We start from the raw sequence: 27,963 nt of genomic DNA, 5'->3' as shown, positions 1-27,963 counted from the left end.
GGATGTTTAATTAACCGTGTTTTAAATCTGTATTTTTGTTGTTAAAACGAACTAAAATCTAGGATTAAAAAAAAAAAAAAAAAGTGCAGAAAGCAAGTCACAGAACAAAATCCCACAAAATCACAGTTAAAATAGAAGTACTGACTAATTTGTTGCCTCACTCAGTGCCAAATTAATACAGAGCAATAATCATTTGCAAACATATGGATCCCATGAGAAAACTGAAAACTTTTGTAGGTCTGGAGAGTTCAAAAGCATCTTTCATCATTGGATCTTGCTTCCATTGAACTGAACTGGATTCAATTCGTTTCACAGTCTAGTAGGAATTTTAATGAACTAAGTCTGAGTTGCTCCATGAACCTAGAATAATGTAAACAGCATTTGGGACCTTCTTAATCATGAGATCCTACCCCAAAATACCATAGTATTGTGGGTAGACCTTTCCAGTGCTATCACTAGAAGGATAAACCCCCCCAAAGTTCCTAAAGCTGACAGTCTTAAAACCTGTGCTAGAGGACACCTCTTGGGTGGACCCTTACACTACAGTGATACTCTCAGTGGTGTTCAGAGAATCAAAATCAAGAGAAGATCTTACTATAAAATTGAACTGCACTTCATAAAAGAGAAATAGCCTTCATTTTTCTAGCCACTGAATTTCAGAGGACTCATACATGCTAGCTATCACCCTGTTGAAACAGCTGTACTTCTACTCTCATTGTAAGAAAGGGTTATTTTAAATTTTATAGACAACGCACCATCATATCCTGAGCTGTTCAGGAAACATGGCAATGTAAAATATGCAGCTAAGCATTAAGTTGCACAGTAACCCATCTCAACACCAATGAAATAGAATGCACTGGTGGAAGAGTTTTAAAAAACAAAACAAAACAAAACAAACACATACAAAACCTGAAAACACAAAACCAGGCACTGTTCCAGCTATCAGCCAAACAACTCAGGTTGGAGAATTTACTGCCCAATTATTATGTGACCAGCTATTGGATAGAGTTGACAAATATTTCCTCCTCTTTCCTCTGCTTCAGAGTTGGCACCGCTCTTCTGCCTTTTGGAAGAACTGGAGCTCCTGCCAGACTGCTTGGCACTGCTCTAATTGACAATTTTAGGGCAGTAAATTAGCAGGGTTTTTCATGTTGTTTTATTTCTAATTTTAATCAGACATACAGACACTTGGCACGCCGAGCCACACACTCTTCCATGCAAGTTCACAGTGCCTCCATAAAAATGCCCTCATTGAAATGTAACTTAACTTTAAAAGAGTCACACAAAAGCAATGCGCTGACTAAATGCACTAGTACAGTGCATTGAGAGACTGTGAATTCCAATTTCAGCCATGCCAGTCATTTGGCATTAAAATATGCACCAGCTGTGAGTGTTTGGATCTCGATAAGTCAGAGTGTGCTGGAAAGCTGACAAGATACTGCTGTGAAAATGTTTCCAGCCCCTAATCTCTGCTCTGTCTCCTCTTTTTCATATTTTGCTACCCATGTTGATGTATAATGCAGGGAGAAATGAATGCAAAACCCAAGGAAGATGTGCATGGGGTGACACCAAGTATTTATAGGACTTGTAAGATAGTGCCGCCACTCACAGAGCCCTGGACTCCTCTTTGATGGGTTGTTTCTGGCCAGCCTGTCTAAATTGCTAATTTATTTTCCTTACAAGAGGAAGAGCTTTGTATTAGTAAAACTGGGAGGCATAATGTTGCCAGGAAAAGCAGGGATAATAGGAGTGAAATCCACAGACAGTCCTTCAAACTGGGATGCTAGGTTCTGTCAAAGGATCTGAGAAGTGAGTCTTGATGAGGAAGTATTTTTGGGCTGATTTATCAACAGAGCACATCATTCTGTGAGCTCCGTTTTGCACAAATATTTCTTTCCCTTCTATTATTTATTCCTATCCATGTTAAATCTCACACACAAGCCGCCAGATTCCAACCTGCTGTGGAGGGCAGAGCGGTGTGTGTCCCATCTGTTCTGCTTCGCCAGCGAGATTCTCCGGATCCCACCCTGCCTTCCGAGAAGGAAAATCTTCCTCCCTTAGAGCAACCACCTCCCAGCCACACAATAGGGACAGAGCAAGGGCGGGGAAGGGTGCAGCTTCACAGCCTCAACCTTTTGTAGCAGAAATGACAAAGGGCTGCCTAAAAGCAATAAGCCACTGCTTGCTTTGTAGCAGTTTCGCTCCATAGTGGGTAACCACATCACTATCCTTTTTTTTTTTTTTTTCCAGTTTCAAGGGATATAAGAAAGGACAATGTGCAGAACCTAAGTGGACTGGCAGAAAGCAGGATGCCTTCAGCCTCACCCTGATATCCCCCTCCCCACTGCTTCACACAGGGCTGGTGAGTGGACAGGGCTCCAGCTGCGGCTGGAGGCCAGCCCTGCTGTGAGGGGACAACCTGCAGAAGGGCAAGGGCTGATGGAGGAGCTACAGGACAGCTCCATGCGCACGTACGACATCATAATTCTTTATTATCCAAACAAAAATCTTGGAAGATGGCAGGATTTTAGCCTTAGCTCAGGGATGTTGTAACAATGTAAAGATCTCCTAAACCCTCTGGCCTGAAGAGAATTTCATCCAGCAAGGCGAGGCAGACAAGTCTCAGTATCATGTGTTTATCCAAAGGTGAAATCATATTCACCATTCCTTCTATTTCCACAACTGTAGCTTCAGCTAAGGAAACACTCCCCAACCAATCCTACAACGCACACCCATACTCACAATTTTGATAAAATATTAAGTAGGAGGTAGATACTAATTACAGAATGTGGCTTTAAAAAAAAAAAAAAAAAAAAAAAAAAAAAGGAACTGCCTTATACTAGAACTGTTTTCCCTAAATGAGGTCTGCATGGGAAAAGTGTAATTTAAGGTATATACACAAAATTCTGAGCTAGACAAAGAAGCATTTTATAATCAAAATACCATTCCACACATGCAAAGGTCACCTTACATAAAACTGAGAAGAAGTCATTTGATAAATCAAATATAGGAGCATTTTTTTTCCCGTTTCTCATAGAAATACACATAAACACACACACACAAATGCCTTACGGCCAGTGTCTGAAAGTAAAAAAGCAATCAGGTGCAACAGTTAAATCCAGAGGAGTTTCCCATTTCAAGTCAAGCTCACTGCAGGGAAAACAGAGCAAACTAATTATGATGTAAATCCACAGTGAATGATGCTGAAATAGTATGCAATGTAAACAATAATTTTGAAATTCCCAGTTTACATCAGCACTGATCTGTTTTATACACTCCAGAAGTATAACTCAGAAATTATATTTTTGCACTAATGAGAGACTTCTACTTTTTAATCAAAGAATAAATTGAAGCATTTTCAAAAGCATGCCAGCCTCATTAATTAGTTCCATTAAAATGTAAAAGATGACTACATACATTTGCTTCACTTTGGGCTTGCAGCTCTTTACCTTAAATATCCTATCATGTATTATTACAGGCATGGCTGGAAATCACATCTATTATTAATATTCCTTGATGTTTCTCATTAGAATATTCTGTTTTCAATTGTTTAGAATTTATCGAAATTATAACTATTTGGGATGAAGCTTTCACAGTGGGCATTTTAGAGATTTTTCAGCCAAAGTGATAGGGAATATAAAGCATTTGCAGCAAGGAGTTCTAGCAATTGCTTCTTGAACATAAAAAAAATAAATTTATCCGTTAAAAACCACAAACCCAAAAAAAATAAAAAAAGGAAAAGGTTGGAAATCTAAGAGAAGGGTCCTTCACACTGACCCTATGAAAATCCATAGGCATTTAGTACGTTATAATCCATCCTGCTTTTCACAGACCAATGTATTCAAAGGTGGGCTAAGCTTTATTCCTTGATTGCATGAACCTAAAAGAAAGAACGAGGATGGGAATAATGCGGATCACCCACCCAGATACAACAACTTCCACTGCAGGCTCCCTCTCCTACCAGGTCTCCTACCACTTGTTCCTGAGAAAGCTCCTGTTTCCCTGTGCAGGAGGACAGCATACTGTCTGGGCAGCTTCTCCTAGCTGAAGTGAAGGAGATCTCTGTGGATTTAGGTATTTCAGTACTTTCAATCTACTGATACCTCCAGCAGGTATTAGGACAATGTCTCAAGACAGAATTGCTACATATTCTGCTCTCTTTTCAAAAGCTATAAAATCACCTTAATCAAATATCCTTACGCAATTTTCTGAAATATCTTTGGATGGCCACACTTATCACTCAAAAGTGAGAAAATGCTAAATTTAAGCTTGCTTCTGCAACCATAAGTCATTCCTCTTTTTGTAAGAATTATCCTAGTCTTGCTATTTTTCCCACAGGGCCAATTTCATCCAGTGCACAGCAGGAATCACGTTCACTAAATGAGCAACGATTCAATAATTTCTCCTTCTGTCACTGTTCATTACTGGTCTAGATCCTTATTTTTTTTGCATATTATTTAGACCAACTTCTAAAACCAGTGTTGCTTCTTTGTGTTTGCCAGTGCAGTATCGGACCATTTCCAATACACTAATTGACTTATTTTCACAGTTTCCCTGCAAGATGAGGGGGTTTATTATTCTCACTTAGAAATGGCAAACTAAGGCATAGAGTCCTATTGTGTGTGTGGCATAAGCTAAAAGACTTGTACAGTATAAGCCAAGTGAATAGTGCAGGGGAAAAAAAGAAATAGCCCACTATATTTAACTACTGATCACACTCAGAAATCAGGGAATTGAATCCATGTCTAATTCTGCATTTCCATACACAATTACTTGAACCTGCAAAGATACAGGCCCCACTATCTGCATACAAGTTGCCAATAGCACTTGTGCACCAAGGCTAACAGTCTGGTTTGCAAAGCTCTATCAACTTGCGAGGACACATGCTGTCTTATAATGGGAAATGTACTGGTGTTATAAGGGGTAGAACACAGAAAGTTGCACAAGATCCACTACAGCCTGAAAGACAGTGGTCCATCAGCAAGCACATGCTGAGCAATTTGCAAATCAAGTCCTCAGCTGAGCTTCCAACCAAACAGGTGCCAGCGTGGCTTGGTCAAAATGCCCAGCAGCTTGCTTGAGTTCTTCTATATGCACATTTCAACTGAGGTCACTTCTGAAGGCCACCCTGGCTGCTCAGGACAAGCCTTGCTCCAGTTCCAGAGCCCCCTCCCGGCCCATGCAGGCACGCATGCTGCAGGCAGGGCTGGAGCAGCTGTGCTTTTCATGAGAAAGGCAATTCCATTAAACTAACAGCTGTGAATGGAGCAAGAATTTACTTTGCTCTGACTTTATTTTCTGTGATTCTATCTACTTATCTTTACTGAATAAAGCAATTTGAGTCTGATTTTATTGTCTCACTGGTCAGACTAACAGGTGTCCCAACTGCAAGAGTCACCACAGGACATTTCTCCACTGAAACTGAAAGAACAGCTTCAGACATTTTTCGGTTCTGTATCAATCAAAGGGAATCTTCGGAGAGCATAAGTCAGCAAAGCAATGTTTGTTTATTATAGTATTAGCACCAGACGTTAATTGGTAAGAGTGGCAAACCCAACCCATTGTCAGTGTAAGTGTAGAAAGAAACTAAAAATGGAATCTCTGTGAGCATACAAACACTCTCCTTGTGATACTAAGCCCTAGTCTGTGTGGGCTGACAGTACCATCACATGTACCACATGCTGACAGCTGAGTTAAGAAGTGTAATGCTACGATACAGAGGTGTCAAGATTGCTGAAATTAATGCTGGGATGCGTGGTGTTTAGCTTGTTGACTCAGCTGACTTAGGTGTGTTAGATGAGTGGTATCATACGACAGTAAAGGCACTGCAATTTAGCATAAAGTAAAGCTATTTCTTTTGGGAAAGACTTCTGATGCTTTCTTAGAAAATGTATATTTTATACCAGTTCAGGAAACTGATATCTTCAGCTAAAAGACAAGCATACATCTGTTATTACAGATGGAAAAAATGTCACAGAGACGGAGGTACTCAGGAGGAGAATGGCCAAGTGAATGATTTAGGACTCTGAATTGTGATTCTCTACTCCATCCCCCCACTCTAACCAAAAGCCTTGGAAGACAAAGGCTTTTATCTGTTGCAATAAGTGGTATCCTTTTAGAGCTGTCATTATCACTGAGCTGAACCAGGAGATGAGTAGGAACCAGACTGTAAGACTTAGGAGAAAACCCAGAACCTCCTTTGTCAAAAGAGTACAAGTCTGCTGCTTGATCAGAGGAGAAACTGCTCAGCACATACAATCAAGGGTGTGGTTTCAGGTTGAACCATTCCAACACCATCCAGCAGAGGTAAGAGTAGCTCTCTGTCATACATCTTATCAAATCAAGCCTTGCAATGGCTTTACATACTCTATTAAGATTAATGGTAAAAGGACCTTGATACTTGAAGTGCTCTTAACAGATTATTTCCTCTTTCTTCCCTTTTGACAAATTCGATCAGTCTGATGTGAGAGATTACTAGAGCATCTTGATGTCAGTAAGCACGCTCAAGTTACAAATCTGCTGCTTCAAACCACATAGTAAATACAAAATTGTCTTCTAGTGAAATTGTTCCAGTATAGATGACTCAAAATTTGTAGAGGAGGAGAGTGTAATCTCCTGCCTTACCCAAAGAACTGTGAAATGCTTTGCATTTGCTTTGCCTCACAGACCTCTTGAGATCCGCCCAAGTCTTGGGAGAACAAGAGAAAGCCTTGGACATCCACAACACTGGTCTTACTGAGCTATTGGCATGGCTTCCTGTGGAAATAGTTTTCTTCCCTTCCAAGAGCACTAAATTCTCACTGACTAAACTTTAGAGTAGGCCATCTTTTAATGACATTAGCATAAATGCTGACCCTTCTCTAATGAACTCCAGTATTTCCTCATCAAATTGTGAGTAGATCTGTGCAGATGATGACTTTCCTCAGAACATCCATGTTTCAGAAGAGCCTGCTGGGAGCCGAATCACCTTGGGCTGAGCAAGAAACTGAATGCAAATCTCTCAGTCTAGGTACGTGGTCTGCCCATTGACTGTTGTGTAAACCCCTCTACCTTGATGCCATCCTGGGTTTGTTTTCAATGAGGATAAAGCAAAAAACAACCCACTGTCAGACTTCTTCACCATCCACTGGCCTCCAAACAGCTCACTCAACATTTATAGAGTCAATTTATGGAGTCTTTCCCTGAGTCCCAGAGGTATTAATGTAACCATATTAAGTTTTTTGCTCATTCAGTAGGTGTTGCAAGCTCTGCAATTCATTACTGCTTCAAAGCAAGAACCTTACAACCTGCTCTTGTATGCACTGGAGCTAATGACAGTATTCCCATTAGCCACGGAAGAACTAAGTCATTGCACAAATTCCATATTAAGGGTCTGCACAGAAGAGGATTCAACTGGCTCAACCAAGAAATTTTTGCAAAAATGCAAGCCATAAGAGGCATGCTTTGCTACTGTCAATCAGGAGATTGTACCCCACATACTAAATACAAACCATGATGGCTTTAGAAAAAAATTGATTTTTTTTTTCCCCAAAATTACTACTTTTACCACTTATTATCCAAAGAAAACATTTTCCACTGAGAAACTCTCAGAACTGCCTCCAGAAAATGTACTTCTGGCATTCAATTTCTCAGGATCAGCTTGAGTCAAGAATGTAACCACCTAAGGAAAAGATGAGTAGGGCCCTCCTCTTATCAAAGTCAGAAGGTTACTTAGCCTGACCAGGTGTATCAGAAATGATAACAAACTCATAAAAGAAAAACACATTAATATCGGGCAGATTTTTGTTATTGTTAACCTGACACAAAGGTGATTCATTTCTTCTTTGTATGGTTAAAAACATTATACCTTTCTAGCTATTTCAACCTATATCTATATATCCCTATCTATCTGTATTTAGGCTCAACTTACATTTTTCTTCTTGGTTTTGAAATATTCTGCTGGGCTACCAGTTACAGACAAAGGAAAATTACCAAAACGTCTCAAGTCCCTTAGCCAGCCACATGTTTTAGCTTATCATAAAATACCTGCAGAAAGATACTTGTGTTCCAGGCTCTACAACAGTCACATTTTGGTTTTAAGTGCGTGTAATCTCCAGACAAAGAAATCTGAGGTTGTCAGTCATTACATTCATGTTACCTGAACATCTTGCTTTTTACTAGAGTTTCCATGCACAAGCAATATCAACATCTGTTTCAAGGATCTCTGCTGGAATTGGAGCTTCACACAGCCAAATTGCCTATGCTTCCACTGAGGAAACGGCTATTTATTTTATGCAGCCATCTGGGCTCTAAATAGCATGTTTTGTCATTTGTGGTCTTGTTTTCCAGGGTCTCTTGTAGGAAATTTGATTCCTTCATAACTTATTTCTTCCGTAAATGGTGTTTTTTAGTAATCAAACTTGAGAATAAATGTTTCATAAAAGGCTTACACCATCAGTGTCAATTCATAAATATTTCGGATCTAGAGCCAAACCCCAATTGCAACAGCTTTGATGGTCTACATTTCCCTGCACCCTCCCCGCCTCCCCCCATGGAATCATACAGAAAAATAGTCTTTACAAAACTCTCTCCCAGTTCGATAAATGACTTGTTATTGCAGAGTTTAATAATTCAGGATGATACTGGTGAGTCATTCACACGGTTTGAACACAGACCTTTGGAGTCTTGGAGCCCTCACTCCTTATCTTTAAACAAAGGAACCAATGGTAATCGCTGACAGCAAAAACATACCTACAAGCCTTTACCTACAAGAGAAAGGACACGACTATACTATTTTTGCTCAGATTATGATAGAAATGCAAATATCCCCCCTCCTGCCCCCAATATAATATTTTCTCAGATTTTTTCCTCAGTTGATTTTAGTCTCAGAGCTACACATCGTAACCTGGGAAGTATCAGAGACCTTGGCAGGCCTCTTACAGAGATCGTAAGAAATTCCAAACCACAGCTGAGAACAGCTGAGTTTCCTAATCCCTGTTTGCCACACTCACAATCTTGTTTGCACTTTGCCATGGGGCTCACAGACTCGCTGAAAGGAACCAAGAGCTGAAGCCCAGGCACCCTCAGTTCTGCTCATAGCTCTCCCAACACACAACCAACATTCCCCTTTTACCCACAGGAGTCCTCTGTAATGTAGACCTAATGCTCCACCTTTCCATGCAAGGAAACCAAGAAATCCGTCCTCCCAGGTATGCTGACACCACAATAATCCATCCTCTGCATGCCCTCGTACACCTCCTGCCTGGCCACAGCCTCCACCAAGAGAGGCTGTCTCGCTCTTCCCCTCAAGAGCTAATTTTCTTCCCACTGTTACTTGCTCTGTTGGTCACACAAACCAGATAACACTAACCAAGTTGCCCTTCCCTTTCTGGGAAGGGATAAAGGATTAAGCAAGTAACAGCCTATGTCACAAACCATACCGTACTAGAGAGACTATGGGGAAGCACATGGCTAAACCAGGCAATACCAGCTCACCCAGTTTACTCTCCTCCTTGTCACAGCCTAATAATAAAGCAGACAAAATCCCTATTTTCTCCCCTCTTCATCAGCTATGATGCATCCACTTCTACAGGCTCCACATAGCCTTCTACAGGCTTCAAATTTTAGGAGACACAGAAGAACATATTACTATCAACTCTCTAGATCAATTTATTTTGTTGATTTACCTTGAACTTCACTTTCTGTTACTTGTCTTCCTTACAAACTCTACACAGTCCACATTGTTTCTGCTCTCAAGTGTGATTGTTTATCTTCCTTTCACTCAGGTCCAGTGGCCTAATCATTAGGTTCACCTGCTTTCACCTGGATCAGCCACCAAATGTTTTCCATGCAGCAATCTCAACCTTTTCCTGCAAGGTATTTCTTAAAATCTCTTCTTTAAAAAAACATATTCAAAAATATATATATGTATATATACAGCATACCTTCAAAGACATGGTACAAAGCATTAATATAGTAAATCTAAAGTCTTTTACATTCAAAAAGAAAGCAAAAATGAAGTATATAATGAGTAACTTAAGAATGGAAGAGATATACAGAAACTCCCCAGCATTCCATAATTCAGTAGTAACCTTTCCTGCAGCTGGCTCATGGTGCCCTTTCCTCCAAAGAACCACTGTTTCAAACTGTACACTTTCAATCTGTCAGAGCACAACAGGCAGAGAAGGAGGAAGCTATCACAAACTCAGAGTATTGTATTAATAGCAGGTTTGCTTACAATACTCTCAGCAGGTCCACAGCATTTGCAAGGAGACAAACTTGTAAAGAGACAAAACCTTTTTCTGCCAGTTGTCTGAAATGGAAGCTTTTTCAGCTGTTCGTCTGAATGAATCAAGAAATAATTATTCTTTCCTCTGAGGTTAAACTCAGCCAGATTGGCACATTTCTCTCCTTGTTCAGCAGTAGAAAATATGGGTAAAACATGTCTGGGTGGCTCTTTGCCACTTTAGGAGCCTTGGCTGTAGGAAAAGCTTGACCTCTCTTTACTTTTGCCTGTGATGTAAAACACCGGTCTGTTAGGCACCGCAGTACTTTCATTTATCTGAAGTCATTGAGCTCAGGAAAGCAATGGCTAGGAGGAGGCCAACATTCAGTGAGATGCAGAAAGTTGGATCAGACAATGTAGTTCACACATCAGAAGACAATTAACAGCTAGGTGAACATGTGAAAGGCACATGTTGGAGGGCTATATGATGCCTGCCAGCATGCTACCTGGCTCAAGCAAGGGCTGTTCCCATTCATTGGGAAACAGCAAATTTTCCATAAAGTAGAATATACAGGAGACAAGAGCTCTGCTTTTATTATTATTATTATTTTTTAATGACAGGACAGTACAATAAAAAAATTTGGAGACCCCAAGGAGAGGTCTTCTGGGTAGCACTAGCTGAGCTCCAAAACTAGAAGTGGTGCTGAAACAGCAAAACAGCTGGAGTAGGTAAGTATTAGAGTACTTACTCTGCTCACAAAAATAATACTAGCTGGGGCTAGGATCTGAACATCAGCCAGCATGGAGATTGCAGTCCTGTAAACACTGCTCTGGATAGTAAAGATATGCCCATAGAACAAGGAAAATTCAGTTGCTTGTTTTACCCCTTGCTGCTCCTCCAAATAATTGCATATATGTGAGATTTATTCTGTAAGTACCATCACCTGTCAAGATGAACTACAGGTGAAGCTTTCAACTTACCTTAGCATTTTGTGCAGACTTTGCAAATTTTAAGTGTGTCATTCAGTATTGGCTGTATGCTTCTTATTAGCAGCGTATCAAATAGAAAAATATTTTTTGTGTGTGTGTGTGTGTGTGTTTTTTTTTTAAAAAAAAAAACAACTGTTTGAAGTATAAGAAAGTTGTTGCAGCACATCACCATAATTCCTTTGGGTTTATCTTTGCATTCTTAACAGTATTTATTATTTAATTGATAGATCATAACATCTCATTTAGAACCACTAGGTTCATTATGTGAATACATGGTCAAGAGCTCTTTAATGTGCAGCATCGCTGCTACAGACCATGACAGCTGCTTTGGAGGTGTCAGCCTAGTTTGTCACAATCTATTTTAATCTGAAAAAAATCTCAATTACTTTGTAGCTGCCAATGGACAATTTAAACTGATTGCTCTGTGTCATAGCTGGGCACTGTTTGAGCATGGGAGGTGAAGTACTAAAGCAACTATGAGGAACAGACCGCTGTCTTCATATGGGCCTTGGGGGAATCAAACTCAAAGTTAATAACAGAGATACTTGCCATATGTTTTCAGAGGACAAACAATGAGAAGAGAGAGGATGGGTGACAGATTATTACTCTGTTTAACTCTGTCCTCAGCTAGTTTGGGAGACTAGAAGGAATCCTTAAGGTTACGTTTACAGTTAAGAGGCAGTAGCTGCTTGCCACTCCCCTCTTCTCTGCTCAACTGCTGCTGGTGGGCCAGCTGGGAAAGAAGATGCAGCCCAGCTCATCCACTGCAGAAAACTGGTTGGATGTAACCAGCACACTGAGAATTTACATCGTGGTATCTCAACAGGAAGAACAATAACAGCGTGTCCTTTTCCTGTGCTGTGGCCCTTTGACACTGTACTTTCCTTCTCCTCTGCCTTCTAAGTACAGCCAAATGGTTTACAAAGCTGGTTATGGTGCATAACTTTGCATTTAAGAAATGCATAGAGTTCAGAAAGCACATTTCTAGCTGTTCTTAAGTGCAGGCAAGAACTAATACAACATATTCAGAAAACCAACCTCTGTCTCTCACTCTTTGCTCAAGACACGATTCTGTACAATCACGTCATTCAAACGGACTTTTGCTAAGTAGTGAGAGAAAAGTGGCTTCCTTTGGAGAGGGGAGAAAAATGCCTGTTGCTGCAAGCTATCCATCATCTTAAAGTCTAAGATGTACTAAAGCTCCCTAAATTTTTTATTCCCAACAGAGCCAGATAAGACCAGTGTTTTCTTGACAGACATTCCTCCCATGTCAAAACCTACTTTCCAGCAGTTTTGCAGACATCCACTTCCCTGCTAGGGTGGACAATAAATAAATGTCTATCATGTCTTTAATGTCTTTATTTGAGAAAGATTTTCTTGTTGTGCCACCTTGTCTTTTTTTCGGGGGGAGAGGGGGAGGCTGTGTGGATGATGATGGGGGAAGAACGGTTGTGGAAAGATACCCTTCCCCCCAGCCAGGAAATAACCATTTCGAGGTAAGACCTTAAAATTGATGATTTTGAAAGTTTTCTCTACTGCCATGCTGTTCTGCTCCTGCATTCCTGCGGTGCCAACAGATGAAGTTGTAAGCCTGCTTGCCTCCCTGCATCTAATCCTGATACTACTCAGCAGCAGGGAAGGTGGGCAAATGTTCACTAGCAGTTGTTGGCAAAGAAACACAGCAGGATTTAAACTGGATGACGCCACTGCATGTGTAAAACAACCATTTGAGCAAATGCTGCTATAGTAGCATCTTTAACCAGTAAAACAGAATTTGCTGTTAACCTTTTTCTTGCTAGCTGCACTGATGAGCTGTGATTAATTGTAGTTGTGCTGGTTTTGTTTATAGTGCAACTGTTGATAAAAAAAATGATTAATGTTTGTAGCATTTGATGTGACAGACTTTTATATGTGACCACAGTAACAAAAATAGATTTTAAAAGCCAAATTGGAACGAGATCCTGCTGCACTCTGGTAAAACGCTCCACATCGTTTTTCAACCAGTTATTTTTCCCTTGATATTCCTTCTCTTCCTTTCTAGCTGGCACAGCCTAATCTTTAGTTGACATGCCCCCAGCCCAGATGTTTCACAGTTTAACCGTAGTCATTTTATAGCATTCTAGGACTGTTGTGAAAGAGGGGAGCCAAAACAGTAATTTGCCATGCTTATCCACTGTTCAAGAGCTAGATCTCAGTCACCTACTGTGTCATCAAGATAACTGGTCAACACCAACCCAGTAAGTGCTTTTCCCCAGGCTCTCAGGTTTCCTTGCCTTTGACAGTTGTTCATACAGAGCAGCTTTGATAAGAGATCTCTCTCTTCAAGCTGAGCTCTGCCATTCTTTAAGGCTACTGGGTTGGTATCTGAGAAATATAACTTGAGAACCTGAAGTATCAGCTGACAATGCACACGGCACCCCATTTCAGGAATGAGAATTAAGTTTTTCCTGACATGCCTTGAAGAAGACTGATAAGGATGGATCACATACCCAACTGCCACTCTTTTTTTATATGCTTAGTTACTGCAATTCATAAGGCCCAGTTTGATTGAAGAAACTGCCTTTCAGTAATGCTGCCACCTACCTGGTGCATCTCACTGAAGCAGGGAATTCCTGTTAGGAAGGGTATGGAAGAGTTTTTTGTGGAAGTGTGTTCCTTCCCCTGATTTCCAAGCTGTGCAGTACGTCCTAAACACAGGATGTTATCTGTCCTGTTAGTTGGTTTAGTTCCTCCACACCACGTTTAGATCTTGCATGTTAGTGATAGATCTAGTACCTTAATTAAGAAAATGGAAGAAGCTTGAAGAGCCAGTAAAAATCTCAACTAGAACCTGGGCAAAAGTGTAGTGCTAAATGGCAGGCCAAGTAGATGCCTCAGAAAATTAATTTCTAAAGGAAAATTATTTTAATTATTTCACTTCAATTCAACTGATGGTCTACGTGATAAGTAGAATATTGAACAGCTCCAGCCTTATAGACTGAAAAATCAGATATTTGAAAAATCAAGGAGATAAGGATGCTGTAGGAATACAACATGTGTAGCCATGATGTCTTTTAGATGGTGGCTCTAGATAGAATTGCCATCACCTTCCCAATATCATCCAATTTTCAGCTGACTACCAAACTCACAGAGCTTCCAGGATCAACCTCTGCAGGTTGGTACTGCAGAGAATAAGCTGTCGCAGAGCAAAGCTCTATACCACTTACCTGTTACACAGAGCAGAACAAACACATCAGCTCAAAGATTTATCAGCTTGGATGGAAGATGTATGTAGGGTAGTGGATTCTGCAAGGAAGCAGTGCTGTAGGAAGCATGCCTTTTGTGAAAGAACTTGGAAGAAGTACAATGAATCTCTGAAGACTAGAATAGCACAGCTGTGGACAGTTTTTCGACTTTCATTTCAACTGAAACCATTTTTTTTTTCCAGTGTTTTGTGAGAACAAAAAAGTTTGGAGCAGAAAGATCAGAAGCAAAACTGAGTTGGACGGAGCCGCTTGCTCCACTGGGACCCTAGAGGAGAACATGAAACACTCTTTCCAGGGAGACCTTTGCACTTCATTTTTGGTGTGCATCCAAGCCTAGGCCGGCAAAGGATCAGAAGACTCCTATCATTTCAAAATTGCGTCCCTTACATGGAGACAAGCTGGAAAAATATTTTTGAGCAATGAAATACATTCTCCTGCTACATCTGCACTACCTGGCATTGCATGAATCCCAGCGAGGTAAAACAGGTCTCAGACTTGAACCTCAAACCTTAAAAATATGAGACAAATTCCCCAATCACATGGGTTTTGTTTAAATAGATTTCTATTTGGCTTTGGATTTTTGAGCTTTACACAGTTCAAATCCATTCTCTCAATCCACTCATGCCATAGAATTTAAGTTCAATTCTCATGACCTTGAATGCTGTCTGAAGGTCAGAAGGAGAGAAGTACCAGACATTTCCACAGTTGCCTGTAGCATGATACAGTCATTTCATACTGTTCTAAAGCTTTCAAAAAAAATCACCTCAACTCTTCCTCTTCCTGTTACAGAAGGTGGTTAAAGGTGTGGGTTAGGTTTCTGAGGGAAGGCTGAGACACACCCTTTGTCATCAGACCTCTTGCAGGTGCTGAGCAATGCGCTAAAAGAGCTGTACTGCTGCTGAAGCCTTCTCATAGCTCCTATCTCTATGGTAGCAGCATCCACTCTTGGACATTGCTATTTTGCAGTAAGTCGGGTCATTCAGCTTTGTATTTATTTAATCTTTGTGAAGATAAGGAGGGATGTTCCACTGAGCGCTCTTTTGTTTCATTCTGTATCAGTTCAATAGGAGGGAGAGCAGATCTAAAGCCACCAGCAATGGTTTGTATATCTTGTAAGTCTCCTAAAGCCTTGTCATCATATGCCGTATTATGTTGTCTTTTTTACTGAGTGACCATTGCTCTATTGTACACTATCTGCCTTCTTGTGACTTGATGAACCACATTGTAAAAGGCAGAAATCAATAAAGTTCTCCAGAAACCAAACCACTGAGGGAAAAATGTTTTCCTGCAGCACCATCTTGTGGTCCTCGGTTTTAGCACGAAAGTTATCTCCCTCCCTTAGTGCCTAGAAGGCAGACAGTCTGCCCTGGCAGCCTTGGAAGTGGTGCACAGCACTGAGCAGCTGCTTTCACTGATCACAGAGGCACTGCCAGCCTTGTAAGAGTGCTTGTGCCTTCTTCAACCTGGCTGGGGCCCTAATCCGGTTCTTTGGAGGAACAGAAAGGTCAAAGAAAAAATGAATTTGGCTCAGCAATGTGCAGCTTGGTATACAAGAAACATGTCAACAGTTTAGGCACTTGGGAAAAGACATGTTCAGGTAGGTCTAGGTCAACTCCCTATTGACTTTTTTCTGTAGTACACTAAAGTCCAGGAGTATGGAACAAAGAAGATAAAATCGTGATTCTATGAAATCATTATCAAAGCAATTGTTCAGAAATTTTAATTTCTCTATTTACTGGTGGAAGTAAGCAGCTGATCAAAACATCCGCTTGTATGTGATGGTGTCAGTGTGGTTAGCATCACTAATCCACAAATGAATATTTGTGATGTGACCCTAATGTGATAACTTTGACCCCTCAATAATAACAAAATAGATATTATGGCATTTTAGGCAGAGATAGCAGTTATTTCTGCAATACTTATGCTGGACAGCTGTTGATTCAATGAACTGTCAAACCAGTAAAGAAATTACAACTTAAATTTAGAGCCTTTGCCTTTTCCAACGAAAAAGCAAAGTTGTCAGCTTTAGGAACATCTTTACTCTTAACACCGTACTCTTAACTACTGCCCCAATAGGGGAAATATAAGCTTTGTTGGGTCTTTTCCATCTCATGCCCTATTCTTACAATGCATATATTTTGCTTATGCTCATTTTGTTCTGGTTCTGCCAGATTTGGTTACTGCAGATGTGTTGATTGCTTATTGTTGTTTTACGTGTCCCTTTGTCAGAAAGTTATGTGATGTTGAAAGCATCTGTGCTGTCAATGACATGTAAACAAAAGGAATTTATCAACCTACAAATCAAAATCATGAAGCACCGTACGAAAGCCTGACTTTCTCCAGAGCACAACTCTCTCAGTCACCATCATCCATGAGGATCTATGTGGTTTGCCACATGCACATTTCAGCTGTGACAGTGCCCCTAAATTCAGGCAGAAGGAAATTGTTTTTATCTTTGACAAAATATCTATAGACATACTACACAATTCATGAAAATAACATCAAGAAACAGCAAACACATCAGATTTGTAAGGCAAAATATAGCCCTTTTCAGTCCCCATCCTTCTGCTGCTCCAAATCAAAAACATCATAATTCTTTTGCTTACAAAATTATATCCCAATCATCTCTAATACAGTGTTACTGGCAATGGTTGCAGTATCAGGCTTTAAAGCTCCTGCATATGGTTATGTCTGATCATCAGTATGTGCTCTGACAATTTCATGAGACTGCCCATATGCATACTGCACCTCTATTATGCTTGGGTTTTAAGTGGTCTTTTTTTAATTTAATAAAACAAAAATGTTATGAAATAGGGAAATCTGTAAGTACACAGTTTCTGAGAATCACTAATAGCAGTTATTCTAGAGTTTATGAGTAAAGATCCATTCCCCACAGTTGTAGCTCTTGGAAATTCTACTGCACTCTACTACATTACTGTTGTGATACTGATTCTTTTTTTTTTTTTTTTTTTTTTTTTTTGGGGGGGGGGGGGGTAATTTGTGTGTCTTACTCTACAGGGAGTAATTTTCAAAATTACATTTTGAAGTCACCTACCTTGGGAGACAAATCACCTGAAGATGAAAGGAAGTTCTGTGTTGCAGTGATATGCCAGGGGTAGAAAATGCCAGCGGAAATGCTACTACAGTTTCCTGAAGTTCTTCACATTTTTGCTCAGTATATCTTTAAAGGAACTGCCCAACCACAGATTTCCTAAATCCTCTGCAGCCAAGGAAAATAATTAGTTGTTCTCCTCAGTAAGAGTAGCATTGCCGTGCTACAATGGTATCCAATATTGGAACACAGTAAGTTGCCATTCATTAAATCAGTACTGAGTGGCAAGCTATCTCTTCTTAATCCAGGTAATACTCCAAGACTGACCTCTAAACTATAACAGGCACTTAACTGGTATCTTCATATCCCTCCATACGGATGCTGTATTAATAAGAGAGGAGTGGCATTCAGGAATTGCCATGAGTACTTTTTGCCTTTCAGCATTACCATATTTTTCATACAGGAGATATGGAATGAAGAAATAGAAATGAACAACTGCTAATACAAAATCAATAGCATTATCAAGGGTTGATAACATTGTATTACTTTGATACTAAAACAAAGCATTTCATTTTCTAGAGCATACTCAAGTAATCCTGATGTCCTTCTCCTGCTTGAGGTCTTTAAAATCAGGTGGGTGCTCCTCTACACCAAAAGAGAGCAAAAAAAGAATAAAAAAGGAAACCTACATATCAGTATAACTAGATTACTGGATTTATGGACATCTTTACAAATTTGTTAAATCAATGCCAATTCAATTCAGTCAAATCTCTCACTGAAATATTTCCTTACTATCTAATGACCTTGTTGACTTTTTATTTATTTATTTATTTATTAAGTTTGATTGTTACTTTCAGCAAGCTATCATTTGGAACAGTAAATAGCATTTAATACCCAGATTACATTTATTTCAGCAGTCAACTGCAGTTTAGCATTAAGTAATAATGGCAGGATACAAAACTATGTGAACACGTCAACATAAAACACCCCTTTCCATAGGAAAGGAAAGGTTTCTATGTGCCTGGAAATGGATCCTTGTGTCCAGCAACACAGTTTGCTAGGACTTAGACCTAGGACTGTAATATTGTTCGTGGCTTGTTCTGATTTCATTCAGCATCCCAGGACAGGTATCAAATTCCTGCAGCTTCATTACTTGTCCCACAACAGAAACCAAGGGTTACTCCTGATAAACGCTGCCTTTTTGACAAAGTCTACTAGACTGAGAAGCTAGCAGGCATTTAGTTCTGCATGTTTAGTGCTCTATATAGAATCAATAGTCAGATAACAATACTAAACTGAAAGAACAAAGAAATACACCAAATTTAGTTTACCTTTTTCTTGTGTTTATGGTCCTCAGAGTCTTTAGGTTAATCCGATAACAACCTATGCATATCTTCACTACGTGCTCTTTTCTTCTGCAAAATTTTCTTTATTTTTTTGTTTGCCCTTCGTAAAGGATTGACACATGGACTGCAACATATTAAAACAACAGCAGAAATTGGTTGACTTCCACAGAAAGAATTTAGAGAAGATCACCTAGATTTTAACTGCAAAATTTTACCTCCAGTGAAAAAAAAAAAAGTAAGATACAGCTGATTTCAGGGGCCATCACAAGATTTCATGAATAGAACTTACACTGAAAAGGCTAGGAAAAGCACTTTGATAAGTTTTTCCCATCTCTGACATTTCCTTCATGAATTTCAGTTGACCTGCTGATTCCTAACAATGCAATCATAACCAGAAAATTCTCAAGTAAGCAATCAACCAAAATCAAAAGCCAGCTTCCTACAGTTGTACCAGGAAGTTACAGCAGAAGAAAATGAAGAAAAGTAAAGTAAGAAAATAAATCTTACTCTGTTTTAAAAATCTACAAATATTACTCAAATACAGCATCAGTTAAGTGCACGTCTTTTCCTTCCCTTCTCTATCTTATAATACTCATCATGGCTTTTAGATGTTAATGAAAAAAGACTGACAAAACAGAGAAGGAAGATAGGATAATACAGTTACAGGCATAACAAAAACATCAGAGAATGTCTCAAGAAAAGAGCCATTGTGCTGATAACACACAAGAGGAACTGCCAGGGAATGGGCAAAAGTAGCTCATGTAGATCCTGCTTTCTGTATAAAAAATAACACTGAAAGGAGACAAAATACACAAGTTATCAGTGGAGATGTGTAAGTAACCCAGCCCGGATGATTTGGGAATTTACTGGTGCTGTGGCAAAGGGAGGAGTATTCAGAGTAACATTAGCCACGTAACTTTGCTATTGTAACTCAGGCTTGGAAAGAAAATTTTTTGCTCCCTTTAAAATTTTCACAGGAATTCTATGTTTCTATATATAGATTCTCTTATCTTGGCCACGTCTAGTCCTGGGCATCTCCAGACAAAGCCATCTCTAGTAACACAGCACCAATGCCTGCAAAGACCTTCCATGGATAGTCACCCCAGGTTAGAGTCTCTCTCTTTTGCCTCACTCTTTCTCCCCCTCTCGATACAAATTCCCATGGGAAACCTTGGAGTTTGCTCTACAAGCAGCACAATGGAATTAATCAATCTCACATTTCATTAGCAAAAGCCCTCTCATTTCTTGATAATTCTAGAGAAAAATTTTTACTTTTGTGCATGCCCATTGCAGTACAATTTTTGCATTGTACTTAGGAGCCTCCCAACAATGACCATCCAGCATTGTTAATGAAAATAAAAGAATTTCCATTCAAACAAAAGATTTTATGCTCTTTAACTAAATCGTTTTCAAAGCCATATCTTCTATCACCCTAAAACTGATAAAACCTGATCAAAGTTACTGTGTTATAGGACTGCTTCTTTCCTGGAACTCAAATATATGATGTTGGAAATTAAAACCATTTAGCATCTGGTTAATCACCGCATTAAAAGAAACAAACAACAAAACAATAAACAAGTCATAGCAGAACAGCAATATTCCTAGTTTCACTGGCTATGAAAAAACACAGAAATCATCATTTAAACATTAATGTGAATTCTCTCAAAACAAATATGTATTAATTTGTTTTCCAGAAAATTTATGATAATTTCATGTTAATTCTTTGCCTCTCATTTTCAGAGTCACTGATGACTCAGTGTAGCTATCTGTATGCTGAACATCAGCTGTTGAGCACAGGGTAAGATGTAACGTGGAGATTTTCACAGCAGGCTTTGTCTAAATGTGGAACTCCATAGCAAATAGCCATCTGCTAAGCAGCCGCATTAGTAAAGTCTGTGTGTGTGTGTACGTGCATGTACGTGATCCCACACAGCCTACTAACATCTCAGTAGAGCAAAAATGTAACACTTGGGGGTAAAAAACCTTCACAGAAAAAGACAACTCTGTCATATTAACCAAGCTATAGCATTAGCCATACAGTATGAACCACCACTTTAGGAAAGTAAAGCAGTGTTAATACATTCCATCTCAGTTTAAGGATTTTGATACTGTGGAGTTTATGTTCTCCCCATTATTGCAAGAGTGTATATGCATGCCAAAACTCTTTGCAAAATCAAACACTGAACTGCTTGCATAGTACATATGGGCTGTAATGTGCCCTACACATCAAGGAAAAAAAAAAGACAACCAGCACCACCTCACTGCATGTTGGCAGCGTTCACTCACACATTCATCAAACATTCACTCACTTTTATCTGAAGTACACTCCTGGCCCATCTCTCCTTGCTAAGGCCTACTACTTTGTCCCTCCATCACGTTCCTCCAACTTACTGCATCGTTCTGTGTTAAACCCACACAGAAACACATTTCTACTTCTTGTTGCTTTTTCTCATCATTTTCTTCCCTATTATCTTTCAGATAATTAATTCCTGTATGTACATGTCACTCCCTCTGTAGCAGTCAATTGCATCTCCGACACAATGTCACTCTTGAAGAAGTATCTTAGAAGACAGTGTTAAGGACAATTTCTATCTCTTTTTTCCCCTGTAGTTTAGAGAGCAGGCAAGTGGCAGGAATTTCTTTTATTTCTGTTTAAATTTATGGTATGATGTAAGATGAACTTTTCCTCAGATCCTTCCTCCTTTTTTATTTTAACTGATGTTCTTGGGTTTAGGTAGCACGGGATATAGTGACATAAACAGCCCTATGACTTTCTTTGCTCTTTGTTCTCATTTGTCACCTTTTTTGCTTGGTAGTTGGTGTTCCCTTCCTGCCAAAGAGATGAATGACTGAGTGAGAGGGAGAGAGTGTATAGAAAATTGGAGAAGAAAGGGAGCAAAAGCCTACCCTTCCATACCTCGGCACACCTGCCCAGGCTGGGACCCTGCAGAAACTCAGGTTCAGGCCCCGCCCCACTCAGGCCTTGAAGTGGAAGCTCCTCTGGAAGCCTGTGGGCTGCATGCTCTCATGTCCTACATGAGGTTTCCCAGGCAAGGGAAGCAAGATCAAGTACAAGTTCTTTATAACTGGATCTTTAGAAGGACTACCAGGACACTAGCACACTTCTTTTCCTCAATCCAAATCAACTATGCTTTATGTAGCTTCAGAATAGGATTTTTTTATATTGGCACATTAGCTTCTTGCCTTTTTTCCCGCCATTTTTTTTTTCTCTCCTCACTGGCTTTAAACATGTCAGTTGTCCATGTTTTCTGCCGTTAGAGGTGATATATCATACATTTGGTTTGGTTGTGCACTAATGCTTACCTCCTTTGCAAACAGACACAGCAACACAATGGTAGACACCCCAAAATAAAAAATCCTATTGCCCCAAGCACAAAGAGTCGAAATATCAGTTGCAGATCTGTAAAGTCAGAAGTTTGCATTAGTTATGAATCATTCCAAGATAATATACTGAAAGAGAGAGATAACAGAGATTAGCCTCTAAGACAGTCACGCATGTATTTCAGCCAGCAACAGAAAACAACAGGTCCTAGAAATGCATTGATATACATGCAGGAAATATCGGCTCTTAAATTTGACCACCAGAGTTCAAGCAGCCCAACTATTTAATTAGTTCAGAAGCAACTGTTGAGTAACCCCAGGGTGTGCAAAATCAGAGTCCTTTATAGGACTACAAGGCTTCTTAAAAAATGGAGACCAAATCATACAAATTAATGCTATTTATTTCATTTCAAATCTTTTGTAGCATTTTCTAAAAGTCTCCTTTAATTCCTACTGAAATTCAAGACAAAACTCCCAAATAAGAACCATTCAAGTGTGTAGCCTGTAACCATCTAACAGAAATGCAACAGCCATGAGTCTAATGTCTGTTAAGTGCTCCTATTTTGTCAACAGATTGCTATGAGGCAAACAGCATGTGCTCCCAGGGCAGTAAATGTTTGTATTTTCTTTGGACATATGTTGTACATCCTGGAGCATTCAAGTAGCTAATTAATCTATGAACAAATAATTTGGTAAAATAGTCAGTCCTTGATGTTTACTTCCAAACAATAAAAGCTCAAGTGGAATGGGGAATCAAGCAGTCACAGCTGAATAAGAATATCCAATTTTACAATTTGCTTGAGTGTCTTAACTATGAGTAAACAACTACAATTTTCACTATATAGTTTTTCTTCTCACTGTAGTTAAGTGTCTTTTATACACAATATAAAAGCCCAGCTGAGGAATGATTATTAAAACATTTTTTTCCTTCAGTATGCTCCTACCAGATTTTGATGGCCTCACACTCAGTGGTACTTTCTTCTATCAAAAGTAGCATAATAGTTACAGCTGCCCTAGCATTGGAACATGGTGCTGTTCAACTACAGGAGAAATTTGAAAGTGTAGCCCTTATCTGTGCTTGTTTCTGGGCAAGTGCAAACAAGCAGAAAGAGAATTCTTAGGATTTCATGTATTATAGAATCATTAAGGTTGTAAAAGATCTCCAAGATCATCTGGTCCAACCGTCCCCCTACCCCTAATATTACCCTCTAAACCATGTCCCTAAGTACCACACCCAACCTTTCCTTAAATACCCGCAACGATGGTGACTCCACCACCTCCTGGGCAACCTGCTCCAATGCCTAACTATTTTTTCTTTAGGAGAAAGAAATTTCTCTTAAAGATGAGAAAATAGAACAAAATAAAAGGAATTCCTATGTTGGAAAAATGAGATAACATTTATATCTGTACTTATTAAAGCCTCTAACAAGTATGCAATGATCATTTGAATATTTTGACATTGTTTTGTCATTGTTCTTAACTGAAAAATGTAGGATGTGGGATGTGTCTAGTGTCAGGACAAGAAACAAAGGACAAATTAAATCACAAAATTCCATCTGAGCACAAGATGGATTTTTTATTTATTTTTAATTGTGAGGGTTCTAAAAGTACACACAGGAACAGGTTGCCCACAGGGGCTGTGGAGTCTCCATACTTGGACATATTCAGTGTTTGGGTAGACAAAATTAGAGGTTTCCTGGAAACCTGCTGTGGTTGACCTTCCTTGAGCAGGGGCAGTTGTATGATCTTGATAGGTCTCTTCCAAACTCATTGATTGTGTCTAACAAGAGCCTCTAACTTTCCACATCTTTCAGTTTATTGAAGAAAATTCACAATGAAAAGTAACAGCAGTTTCTAAAAAGCTGTACAAACAGGAAAAAAATGACTAAAATTCAAGTTGGATTCAACCCTTTTAGTGAAGCAGAGTTTACCATGGAGTTATGTGCAAAGGTGAATTTTCCAAGTATCAATTAGTGACAATTCCCCCGTGTTACGTCATCTACCAAAGAGACTGTCTCCCTCATCTTAGTTATTGCCCTTCAAAACAGTCTTTATTAAACAACCATCTAGCCTCCCCTTCAGCAGATTAGGTACATACAGTTCCTTCAACTTTTCTTCATAGCACTTTTATCAAGTCACTTTGGATTAAACTCCTCACACACCCTTTCCACAAATAAAGCCTTCACTCCGTTCTTTGTACTAACCTACATAGTTACATCTGTTTGTATTTCATCTTATGTTCTTTGCTTGTGTTGAGGTTGACAAACAATTCAGACAATTCTTTGTCAATGAATTGTTTTCTGCATTTATATGCAGAAATAAATGCTAGCTCACACTTACTTTGAAGAGATTTGTGACCTGAAAAACTGAAGAAACAAATGAAAATCACATAGTTTGACTAGAAGAAACATATGGCTATGAGGAAACAATTCACAGAAGTATACTTACTGTCTCTAAATGGGACATAACATGCCAGTTCATGTCTGTCTTTGGAAGGACAACATTTATTTTCCAAGCACTCAGTTCTGTTAATGCTTCCTCCTACAGCACAAGGAACCAAGGTGCCTTTTTCTTTGTGACGGCAGGCTTTAAAAGAATTAAAATGTGAGATTCCTGTTCCAGGAACTATATGCAGGTAAAGGAAGGTTATAACTTTCATTCCCCTAGTATGTTTTGAAAGAATAAGTCTGCTAGAAAAGTAGCATCATTGACTTTCATGGAAATTTGCTCACAGAAGTTAATCAGTCTTTATATTAAAACCAAGAGAAAAACTAAAATCATGTCATATGAGATCTTAAATAATTGGCTTTATTTCAGTAACAAACATTTACAAAACTGATTGTAAACTACATTGTGCCTTTTTTGTATTTAGGTTTGTAAAGCAGAAAGAAACTATGCTTTCTGGCTGGACTGTTTCTAATTTAAGAAAAAACACAAAGACATTAAAATACCCTGTGTTTTCTGAAGGGCTCAGCATACAATGTATTACAGCTAGCCATCTCTCCGGTTAGCACTAATTGCATTTTTCTAAAAGCAGCAGTTAGGAACAAAAATCTAATATATCCAGTCCAGTTATTGAACACAGCATACAATACTTAAAGTTTTCTATTTAATAATGGATTTATTAATAATCATGAGATCTTCTGTGGGAAAGGCTGTATTTTAAAACACTTAATAAACAATAACACCTGTAAAACTTGGTATTACAACTCTGATGTGACACCATCACAGAAGCTGCAAAACCCCATTTGCTTCCAACACCACTCCCAAGATTGGCTGCACTGTCAGTCGCACTTTTATCATAGACATCACTGGTAATCAGATTTAATTAAATGTGGGGTCAGGCACTTCAAAAGACCTGTATTTATTTAGGCCTAGTTAGTAACAACAGTGTGTCTTCATTGTTATTACTAATCAGCTATATATAAAGTGAAGAATGGTATCTCTGCTGTCTATTTGTCCATGAAACAATTATGGAGTCAGGCTTGACTTTATTTTTGTACATGCCAAGCTCTCTGTAATCATGGATTTCATCTTTTTTGGTGATATTAATGAATACATTCCGTTTTGATCTCCTTCTCAATAATTTTCTCAAATAATGAAGGTCTCGTTAATAACTTCAGCAGTCCAAAAGGTGAGCTGTTCAGCCTAAGCTAACGGCTCTGATTTCTTCCTGAACCAGAAGTGGAAGAGACTATTACCGAGTAAAATCCATCTCCCACTTAGGACATACAGAACATTTAGTCTCATGTTTATACAAGGAGAAAAAAAGTAGTTCACATTGGATGCAACACGGGTAGGGAAGGTGAATGTTCCAAAGTGCACAACACTGATGATGAATGGATTTTATAGGCAATGCAATGGAAGCAAATTTATGATCATCCCGAAGGGGCATTTAATAATATTTTTTGATGAGACCTAGTGAGTTTTACAGTGTCAAACTGGGGGTTTTAAAAACACTAAATGGTGATAGGTAAGGGGGTGGAAGCGAGTCAGCAGTAGAGGAAGAGGGAAGCAGTGCTGCAATGACAAAGTGGCACTTACTCATTGGCCTGAAGAAATTTAATATAGCTTCAGATGCACCTTTCAGTTTCATTTTAAGTTTGCTGGGCACCACTTCACTTTTTTCTAAAACTTGATGAGTTGGTGATGTAAAACCTGAAAGCTCATAATGATTAGCTCATTACCATCAAAATATCCATAATTAATTAAATGGAATGACATTTTCATACTGATTATCTTTCATTATGAAGGCATTTATAGTCATTATGAATTGTGACTACTGATGGCTAGCAAGGTTAAGCATAGATGTCTTTTTGTTGTAGTCAATTATATTACTTCAAATTGCTTTATGAACCACAATGAGTAAAGAACTAAAGCTGTGAAATTTAAATTAAGGAATCAATTCATGCGGAAATTGTCAAGAGAAAAAGCACTACTGTTCAGATGGAAGGTGCAGGTTACGGGAAAATTCTGTGTTACAGCTGTAGATGTATTTCTTTCATGTATACAAGCAGAACTGGCCTTTAGATCAAGATCAGATCCCAACCAAAACACAGGAAAAGAAACACATTATAGATGGCAGCTTTGTCAGGTACAACCAAACGTGCATCTATCCCAGTATCTTGTCTCAGGTAGTGGTGGGTGCATAGAAAGGAGCAAAACATCCATGAATATAACACTACTGGAATATTTTCCTAAACTAGTGATTTATTGCCGTGGGACTTCTCAGTTGTCTTTCATCTACACTAGTCTCAAGAATGTATCATCTGTAAGCCTTGTTGTGTCACTCTACCTCTTTTTCATTAAAGAACAAGTGCAAATCACAGTGGGACTCCCTGGCATTCAACCCTTCCACAATGCAGAAAAAAAACTCAGAAATCCTATTTTCTTGCCTTTTTCTTATAGGGGAAACTTAGCCAAAGGAACTCTCTTTAATAGTTTTCAGTGTTTGTCAGAGTTTATTAAAAGACATTTCATGATTTTATAGTTCCATGTGAACACGAGTGAGACCATGGCCTAACCGAAAGCTAGGGTATTCAAACAACTTCATTTTTTTGGGCAATGCTCCACCTGGGAGCAACAGGAACTCCAAGTGCATAAATACATTAGTTCTCCTGGAACAAAACTCGGTTTTTCAGTGCTATGTCTTCTCTACAGAAAAGTATTTGAATAGGCTGAACCAAATTCACATCAGAACAGGTACTCATATTAACGCGTAACAGGAGTGTGACCAGCAAAGCTCACATTAGCAGTTACATCACTGTCTCCCCACCTGCTCCAGTGAAAAAAATTTATGTTTTTCAGTATTTTTCAATCACTGCAAGACAACGAAATTTGTAACTTTAATTCCTGCTAGGAAAATTACTTGCTTCTTCTATGAAAATGATTTTCTCCTTGCAAAACTCACTTGAATTGATGCTATGAAGCAGTATCAGTATCACATAATTCCATGCTAGATGAACACCAATTACTTCTTGAAGCATTACTGTAATAAAACCAACAGTGATAAGGTATGTGAATATGGGAAGAAACTTCTATCGCTCCTTTAACTTTGTATTTATAGATTAGAACAAACATGACAGTAGATTGCTGCACGGAGCAGACGGTCTGCTCCCCCTCCCCCTAATTAAGGAGGCAGCCAAACCCAGTAAAACATTTTGGCAACATTATTTTTGAGGACTTTAGGAGAGCTTAAAGGGATGCATCCTGTTAACAGACTAGCCAAAGAAGTATATAAGTACAACCTCTTAAGTGTCCCAGAGCTGGATACTTGACACCTTG

At 39.1% G+C, this 27,963-nt stretch overlaps 1 protein-coding gene across 1 annotated transcript; it reads right to left on the bottom strand.

The window, feature by feature from the left end:
• Nucleotides 1-18,858: 18,858 nt before the first annotated feature.
• Nucleotides 18,859-27,665, bottom strand: FMR1NB (FMR1 neighbor; the record flags this gene model as incomplete). The annotated part of the gene is made up of 5 exons (XM_082771108.1): nucleotides 18,859-18,961; nucleotides 22,162-22,258; nucleotides 24,628-24,765; nucleotides 26,224-26,337; nucleotides 27,590-27,665. 5 exons carry the CDS (start codon nucleotides 27,663-27,665, stop codon nucleotides 18,859-18,861), a joined length of 528 nt encoding a protein of 175 aa, XP_082627234.1.
• Nucleotides 27,666-27,963: the final 298 nt, after the last annotated feature.

Source organism: Aythya marila (genome assembly GCF_965140915.1).
Source record: "Aythya marila genome assembly, chromosome: 13".
In the NCBI taxonomy this organism is placed as follows: Eukaryota; Metazoa; Chordata; class Aves; order Anseriformes; family Anatidae; genus Aythya; species Aythya marila.
The sequence above is the reverse complement of the archived record's forward strand: the minus strand, read 5'-3'. Positions and strand labels throughout refer to the sequence as shown.